Consider the following 8,716-nt stretch of genomic DNA (forward strand, 5'->3'; position numbering starts at 1 on the left):
GCCATCAGGGCCTGGTCTCCTGCCTAAGACTGGCCTGCAGAAACATCTGAACTGTCCTGGATGAAGGGGCTGTACCAAATGGATCACTGGACCATACGGAGATCACTGTATAGATCACATAAGACAAATTTCAGCCCCATGGACTGTTACAGACCCTATGGGCACCACACGACATCACAAGGACACCACACTGAGGCTTACTTGGACGGCAGAGTGCAGGCAAAAAGACCACAAAGACATGAGACCATTTGGAATGTGTGAAGAAGGAACCTGTACGACACGGTGACTTGGGCAAATGTAGCACAAATTTCAGGGGATGCAGTGAGACACCTCTGCAGGCAAGCCGCCTCCCCTCCCCTCCCCTCTCCTCTCTCCTCTCTCCTCTCTCCTCTCTCCTCTCTCCCCTCCCCTCCCCTCCCCTCCCCTCCCCTCCCCTCCCCTCCCCTCCCCTCCCCTCCCCTCCCCTCCCCTCCCCTCCCCTCCCCTCCCCTCCCCTCCCCTCCCCTCCCCTCCCCTCCCCTCCCCTCCCCTCCCCTCCCCTCCCCTCCCCTCCCCTCCCCTCCCCTCCCCTCCCCTCCCCTCCCCTCCCCTCCCCTCTCCTCTCCTCTCCTCTCCTCTCCTCTCCTCTCCTCTCCTCTCCTCTCCTCTCCTCTCCTCTCCTCTCCTCTCCTCTCCTCTCCTCTCCTCTCCTCTCCTCTCCTCTCCTCTCCTCTCCTCTCCTCTCCTCTCCTCTCCTCTCCTCTCCTCTCCTCTCCTCTCCTCTCCTCTCCTCTCCTCTCCTCTCCTCTCCTCTCCTCTCCTCTCCTCTCCTCTCCTCTCCTCTCCTCTCCTCTCCTCTCCTCTCCTCTCCTCTCCTCTCCTCTCCTCTCCTCTCCTCTCCTCTCCTCTCCTCTCCTCTCCTCTCCTCTCCTCTCTCTCCCCTTGTTCCTGAGTGCGGTGGTGTGCAGGTCAGTGCTCCACAGCTTCAACCCCTCTCCAGGCAGATTCACACTCCTCCAAGACCCTCATCCCTGTGACCCTCAGAGCTATGGTGGAATACAGACAGCCGTGGGCCTCTGCTCCATGTTCCCCCTCTGCAGGGTCCTGCAGTGGTGCCAGGAGCAGTGGCCAGCCGGGTGACAGTGGCACACACGGCTGCTGCTGTGCCAGAGGGTGGCATTGTGCTCACAGGGAGTGCCGGGGAAGAGAGAAGGGGGATGTTTGGGTGATGGCATTTGTCTTCTCAAGTCACTGTTACTGTGATGGAGCCAGGCTGTCCCAGGGATGACTGAAACTGCCACGGGGAAGTGGGGAATGAATCCCTTGCTTTGCTTTGCTGGCGTGCGCAGCTTTTGCTTCCCTTATTAAACAACTTTATCTCAAACCACAAGGATTAGTTTTTTCACTTTGACCATTTGATTCTCTCCGCTGTCCCACCAGGGATCATGTGTGGGGCTCAGTTGTTGTCTGGGATTATACCATGTCAGAAGATACATAAAATGAGTCCTTCCTTTGACAGGTGCAATAAAACTGACCCTTCTCTTCCCTGGTTTGATCTCATGTGCTGGGCTGAGAGGTGGACAGGCAAGCTGAGGCACCTCCTGGGCGGTTTGGAACAGTTTTGCATGTCTGGAGCAAAGTCTTCCTTGTGGTTCTCTCTGGATGTAGCACGGCCAGGACAAACACCGGTGTTTGGAGACGAGGGACAGGGAGGGAGGGGTCTAATCAGATATTTATTCACCAGCATTTTGGCTCTCAGAACTAAGGCAAAATTTGAAAAATTGAAACTGAAAATGAAAGGCAAAAATAGGCAGATCATAAGAAAAGGAAATAGAACCCAAAACAAGTCTGACATTATAATGTTTTTTCTCTCTTTGGGAAAATGCAGGTTCACTGAAAAATCAATAAAACCTGCTTGTAAGAAAGAGTCAGTTATTGTTATTCTGAACTAATCTGAAACAACTCAGGTGGAAAACATGTTTTCCTGTTGACATTTTCAAGAAGAATATTTTACTATTTTATGATTCAAGATTATGTTTTTATCACAGTATTTGAATTAATACATGGTTTACAGTGTGAAAAATTAGCCAAAAAAAGAAGATAAAAATATCATTTACATAAAATCTTCTTTAAATTTAATCTTAGGCATTTCTTCTCATTTGTCTTATTGAACAAGAATTAAATCTTGATCAAATCAAATCAAAAAAATCAAATTGAACAAATCTTGAACAGCATTATTTTTCCAAGTATTTGGCTTTTTTAACCAAAATTCTAAAATTTGTGTGACAGGGAAAGATCCATTTGTGGCTTAGCTTAATGGTTGAAATCTAAAAATGTCTGTGGTACAAATTATAGTCAATGTTGCAGTGTGTCGAATTTTGGGTGTACTTTAGTGAACTGTGGGTTGGTGCTGCTTGCCTTGCTGAGTTTGCTGCTTCTTTTCAGCAGAGGCAGGTCCAGAACAAGGTGACGTCTGCCCTGACATTTCTAAAGCCACCTTTCCTGGGAAGTCTGCTTCAGACTGGTTCTTGCTGCTCTCTGCCCTCAACATTGGAAGACACAGCTGCACACTCAGGTGGTGGTGTGTGAACAGGTGGGTAGAGAGTTTGGTTCATGCTTAGCTTGTCTGAAACTGAAAGACACTCCCTGCGTGGGTTTGGAGTTTGTGATTAAGACCTCCACCGACACCCAGGGAGAGTCCAGGCAGGAAGCAACAGCCAAGGCCTGCAAGGCTATCGAGAGACATGGACTCAGGTCTTACAAACATGATGGTCCCACCAGTGAGCAGGTGGAAGATCACTGTTGGAGTCTGCTTTGCTGACTGGGAGCAATGCAACAATTGCTGGATTTCAGCAGCAGGGGTGTTTTCTTGTGACATTTTCATGGTTTGGAAACAGCTTGTATTTCTTTATCCTTCCCTGTTTTTATCTAGTATGGATGTACTTCTGCTCTAGCCAGTGACCTAAGGCTGCAGAATTAAGCTGGGGAAGGTAGATGACCAAAGAGGAAATTTTATTAACAATGGTTTCCTTCAGGGCCAAAAAAGAAGAACCTACTGTTTCACATATTGGCACTGCAGCCAGGAGTTTGCCTCGATGGTCCTGATGGGTCCATTCCAAGTCAGCATATTCTGTGATTCTAAGGTGAGAACATCAAATGGTGGAAAGGGCTAAACTGGCTGGGATCAGGAATGCTGGGGATTTTGATTCCTGTCAGAGGGTGACATTTCCCTTGCTGGTGAGCTAAGATGTGCAGCAGCCTTGTCGTACAGGCAATGCAGTTGCTGAGGAGCCATCTTTGGGCATTAGAGGGAGGTGTAGCTGTAGCTGGAGGTGAAGCCCAGATCGCAGGGGAGTTTTTTGGAGCAGCTTAAGTGGATATGAGGAATTGTCTCCAGCCACATCTTTCCATACTCCCACTAGAACCATTTATGGTGGTAGGACTCTGCCAGTGCATTGTTCATTAAAGCTTTTGATATTTAAGCTCAAATGTGCTTGCAGGGATACAATAAGGGGCACATCCTGTTGGTGCTGTTTGTGGGAAGCCCTGTGTGCCTGTCCAAATCTGTGGGACTGGCTGTGTCTATGTGTGATCCCACCTGTCCCCTGTGGGCTCCACAACTGCTTGGACCTGGGGGCTTGGAACTGTAGCAGCCTCCTCCCTCTCTCAGGCTGCTGGATCAGGCACTCCTAACAGTGGTGATGGAGGGGGAAAGCTCTTTCCATGGTGCCTTGCTCTGGATATGCACCCAGAAATTGGTGTCAGGCTGAGGGATGTGAGAAAAGGCTCTGGAGAGAGGAGCAAGGATTCCAATGTGCCCAAAATGGGTGGGCCCACGGCTATGCCACCAACATCATCCTGGGTGTGTGAGCCAGGCCAGAGCCACAGAACAGCCAGGGCTCATTCTCCACAGGGCACTGCTGAGCCCAGAGCAGTTTGGTGTGGCCAGTGGGGGCTGTGGAGACAAATTGCCCTGAAAGGAGGCTCTCCAAGGAGATGCTGATGCCTTCTTGGGGCTGCCTAAAAACAGAGGCCAGACAAAACTAAGGGAATAATAAGCAGTTATGGTTATTGAAGGGCCTTCAGGTACATTTTGGGCAGACAAAGCTCCCCCAGGGGCTACACCGAAAATGGACAATGGGTAACGGGTTTTCATACTTTTATAACTTTTATAAGTTTGGCCCATTTGCATATTGGGAGTTAATCTTCCAATTACAGCTTCAGGTAATGAAGTCATTTGCCAAGTTTGCCCCCCCTCCTCCCCCAATTCACTTTTGTTTACATGTCTCGGGGTCTGAGGCAGTGAGGTGTCCTTGTTTCCCAGGCCTAGACAGGAATTGTTTTGTCTGACCAAAATGGGAGAACAGTAGCTGACACTGTATATGAAATTTAGAGTTATACACTAAACAACTGCAGGACTACAAATATATGAAAAATATAAAAGCTAAAATACTAAGGCATCATTGGCAGGAATCAGCTGAGGCTGGGAGAGGCAAAGGGTGGTTAGACAGGAGAGAGGGCCAGAGGAGGTGCCCAGAAGAAGGAAGAGGCCACAGGGCACCCTGCTGCCAAAACTTCTCAATGCCCATGGAATCTCCAAGGGATACCAAAAAGACTGAAGGGGGAAGAAAGAAAAGGGTAACAGAGAGTCTGGAAGAAGTCTAGCTTTGCTTTTTCCCCATGGTTTACACCCATATAATCCCCAACTACCCAGCCATGAGTCTTCCCTGTTTTTCCTGCAGGGGCCAGTTGTGGCACAGGTCGCAGACACAGGGGACAGGATGTGCTGCCTGCAGCTCACAGGAGGGCAGGGAGCTAAAACGCTGCCACCTTCAGAGCGGGACCCCTGGACAAACTGCCACGTGTCCCACACAGCCCCAGTGCCAGAATCCACCCGTTCCCTTCTCACACATCCAGAGGTGCAAGTGACTTCCCGTTTCATTAGCCCTTCATTATTGCCAAAGGGAGCTGTTTCTACGTCACTGGCTCACCCAGAGAAGGTGCAGCAGAGGTGGACCTGGCTCCAGGTGTGGGTGGAAGGGAGCAGCTGTCTGGAGTAGGGACCATCGGTTGCTCCACTGTGGCACTGGGGGGGTCTGGATGGATGAGGAGTGGGACCAACCCTGTGGGGTGCACCCAGACGTGCAGGTAGGAGGTGTTGCTGTCCCTCTTGCAATGACAGACACTGGAGGCCAGGAAGACACAACTGACGCTGAGAAGGCCAAAGAGGAAATCAATTTCCTTCCCTCTTATTTCATTCTGTTGAGCCACCAAACTTGTGAGTCTGTTGAGCCACCAAACTTGTGAGTTTCTGCTTGCAAAACAACCCCCTCATTTCATAAGGCCGAGAAGAAGCCATTTCCCCATCAAGTGACCGGATCTAAGAAAGAGAAACAGAAAGTCCTGATAGCCTTTCCCCCAAGGTCTGCAGGATCCTAAGTAGTCACGGGGGCCCAGCCCTGGGCATGTGACTGGGACATTGTGGTTCTAGTTCAACCATCCCAGCCCTCCAGTCGTGCTGCAGGAACCCAAGCCCTGGGGCAGAAGGCAGCTTGTGGCAGCGAGGAGCCACAAGAAGCCACGCAGCTGCTCGGTGCCTGTGGCCAAAGCCGTCCTCTGAAGAAGCCCTGCTTGAGCCAAATAGAGAGGGAGCCAAGAGGGACGTGATGCTGCTTGTGACCCATGTGCTGGCCTTCGGTGAGTGCCAGAGGCTGTGGGGATTCCCAGAGGGCGAAGGGAGGTGGCCAGACACTCCACAGAGACGTTACACAGCTACTTCTCTTGCAGGCGTTTGGCTGGTGGCACAGAGTGAGGCTACACCTAGTGAGTATCTTGAGGAGGTAGATGGGGAGGTTGGACGCATTTCTGGGCCCACCCATCTCCCAGGGCTCTTCCACAGCCCCCTGGAACAAAACTCACCCTTGTGTGGAGACGGGGCCTGGTGGCAGCCCCGGGCTCACAGCAGAGCAGCTGCTGGGGGCTCCCTGTCTGTCTGGCAGCATCTCTCTCCCTGTGCAGGTGCCCCCACAATCTCCATCTTCCTGAAGCCACCTGGGGTGATCCCACCAGGAGGCTCTACCACCATCTGCTGCATTTGCCAGTGCAGCAATGGCAATGGGGGCTTCCTGCTGTACAAGAATGGCCACAGGCTCCGTACCCTAGAGCAGAGTGGCAGCAGGGCCGAGTTCTCCATCTCTAATGCCACCTGGAAGGATGAAGGCCCCTACAACTGCCATTACCTGGAGGGAGACACTGTGCTGGCTCGAAGCCATGAACTGGATGTCATTGTGAAAGGTGAGGGACGTGCTGTTTCCCTCTTGTGGGGTCACATGCCCCAGGGCACACCGGGATGGATGCAGCCACTTGGCTTCCATGTCCACATGATGGGCAGGGGTTTTATCTTCTTCCCTGGCTTGGAGAGGTGGGGACAATCTTCACCTCTGCCTGAGCCAGTTGGTGGCTTCACAGAGATCCTGGTGTCCTGGCACCACGTCAAACCCTCTGCACCTTCTCATTCCCTCTCCTGTCCCCACAGAGTTCCGTCTCCCCAGACCCAACCTCTCTGTCCTGCCTGGTCATGAGGTGACTGCCGGGGCTGGTGTGAGGTTCCACTGCACCTGCACACACCCCGGCACCATCTGTTTCCTGTACCTGGAGGGCCAGAGCCGAGCCCAGGTACACTCAAGGGAACAAGGGGACTACAGCCTCTCCCACGTGCAGGAAGGGGACAGCGGCCGCTACAGCTGCCAGTGCACCACCATCACCTTGAAAGAATGGTCTGCTGTGAGCAACACCCTGCACTTGGTGGTGAGAGGTGAGACAGCCCCCAGCCACATCCTGCGCTACTCTTCCTGCAATCTGTTACATCCTGGGGGAGCTAGAAAAGAGGATCTAGGGCAGGAAAGCAGCTGTATGAGGGGACCAAACAGAGGGTTCCAGTGTCCTTCAGCTGTGTTTGAGATTGGCCAGAGGCCCTACAGATGACCTAGAGACCCTATAGATACAGGACTGCTGGGCTGACAGGTGGGGATAAGAGTCAGAGAACACCTCTCCCTGCACCTCCCAGTCCCTGGGACAGTCATATGTCTTGTCACAGCTCAGTGTCACCATCTCGGTGGCATATGAGAACAAGCTGCATGTTTCTTCTCTCCTTCCTATCTTTGGTGCCACTGGGTGGGGTCACAGGCTGTGCGTAGGGGGTGTCCCAGGGGACAGGGATGTGGGAAGTGCAGCTGCCCCCCCCCCCCCACCGGGCCGCCCTTTGCTCCCTATGAACTTCCCTTTGTGTCTCTTTAGCCCAGGACCTCCCTGGGGTGTCCCCTCGCTGTCTGTGTCCCCTCGGATCCCCTGCTGCCCCCATGGGAGGAATGGCATCTCGCGGTGGTTTCCTCCGCAGTGACGGTCCCTTCTGCCCCTGCAGATTACACGCTGTGCAACACCGTGCGCCTGGCGCTGGCGGCCGGGCTCCTGCTGCTGCTGGGGCTGATCACGGCGGAGGCGGCGCGGAGCCGCTGCGGCCGCGGCTGCAGGAGCCGCCCGCTCCCCGCGGGCAGCGCTGCCCCGCCGGGCACCGCCGCGGCACCGCCGCCGCTATTCCCCTCCAGCAACTCGCGTTGGGATAAATAAACCGTGCCTATCGCCGTCCCTGACACGATTCCTGCCCCTGTCCCGGTCCCGGCTGCCTCGGGGGTCCCGCGGGGCGGGCGGGCGGTGGAACACCCCGGAACACACGGGTCACTGACCGCTGCACTGACCGCTGCACTGACCATTCCACTGACCGCTATGCTGGCTGCACAGGGATCTCTGCCGTGACCACTGCAGTGACAATTCCACTGACTGCTATGCTGGCTGCACAGGGATCTCTGTGGTGACCATTGCACTGACAGCTATGCTGGCTGCACGGTGATCTCTGCAGTGACCGCTGCACTGATCCCCAGCCACACAGTGACCGCTGGACCGACCACTCAACTGACCACTCTGCTGACCACTCCTGGCATGCAGTAACTGCTCCAGCCAGGTTGTACCTGCTCCCGCACGGTGACTGCTCCTGCTGCACACTGACCACGCCAGTGACCTCCCTACTGCACAGTGACCACGCTCCCACGCAGTGATGGGTGCACTGACCTCTCCCAGCACACAGTGACTGCTCCTGCTACCCCACGGCACAGTGATTGCTCCCACTGCCCTGCAGCAGTGACCGCTCCCACACTGCAGTGACCGGTCCCGCAGCACAGTGACCACTCCTGCTTCACAGGCTTCTGTTGCTCACATTCGTTTATTATTTTAAAACACTGACAAAACACATCACACCATCATCTATATATATAAATTTACTTTCATACCACTGTAAATTTATATATATAGAGCCTTTAAATCTCTGTACATTCAGGACACACAGTTCCGGAATAGCTGCACTGGCTAGAACAGAAAGATTTTCATTATGAAAACACAGAGAGGAGGCGCTGATATTAAAAACACAGAAAAAAGAAATTAAGAAAGAGTGCAAAATTAATGAAAGTGCAAAAAAGCTTTTGTTATCATAATCACGCTCCCTCCACAATATGGTCCCCATTCCCCCCTCCAAGGACAAACAAGCCTCAGGCCCCAGAGGGAAGCACTGGGCTGGAAGAAGGGAGACAAGCTGCAGCCCTCCTGTCTTTCCCTTTCTGCACTGAGGAGCTCTTCTGGAGGATGAGGAGTGAGGAACCTGAGTGGCTAAGTCACATCCCTCTCCTGG

At 53.2% G+C, this 8,716-nt stretch overlaps 1 protein-coding gene and 1 long non-coding RNA gene across 2 annotated transcripts; both read left to right on the forward strand.

Annotated features, from left to right (window-relative positions):
- Positions 1–2,427: 2,427 nt before the first annotated feature.
- LOC134554238 (uncharacterized) lies at positions 2,428–5,257 on the forward strand. Its single transcript, XR_010081209.1, has 3 exons — positions 2,428–2,572; positions 3,015–3,122; positions 4,722–5,257. It is a non-coding gene; the product is annotated as an uncharacterized LOC134554238 (long non-coding RNA).
- Positions 5,258–5,276: 19 nt separating this feature from the next.
- On the forward strand, positions 5,277–8,116 carry LOC134554236 (immunoglobulin superfamily member 1-like). Its single transcript, XM_063404719.1, has 5 exons — positions 5,277–5,676; positions 5,767–5,802; positions 5,998–6,273; positions 6,515–6,793; positions 7,400–8,116. The coding sequence occupies exons 1-5, from the start codon at positions 5,646–5,648 to the stop codon at positions 7,603–7,605; spliced, it is 828 nt and encodes a 275-aa protein (XP_063260789.1). The 5' UTR covers positions 5,277–5,645; the 3' UTR covers positions 7,606–8,116.
- The last annotated feature ends 600 nt before the right edge of the window (positions 8,117–8,716 follow it).

Source organism: Prinia subflava, chromosome 8 (assembly GCF_021018805.1).
Source record: "Prinia subflava isolate CZ2003 ecotype Zambia chromosome 8, Cam_Psub_1.2, whole genome shotgun sequence".
Lineage (NCBI taxonomy): Eukaryota > Metazoa > Chordata > Aves > Passeriformes > Cisticolidae > Prinia > Prinia subflava.

What these genes read in the sequence shown, in the direction of transcription:
- LOC134554236 (XM_063404719.1), top strand. Translation starts at nt 5,646, where the DNA reads ATGCTGCTTGTGACCCATGTGCTGGCCTTCG. An exon ending in ACTGGATGTCATTGTGAAAG is followed by an intron (nt 6,274 to 6,514) that starts GTGAGGGACGTG and finishes CTGTCCCCACAG; the next exon opens with AGTTCCGTCTCCCCAGACCC. An exon ending in CCTGCACTTGGTGGTGAGAG is followed by an intron (nt 6,794 to 7,399) that starts GTGAGACAGCCC and finishes CTGCCCCTGCAG; the next exon opens with ATTACACGCTGTGCAACACC.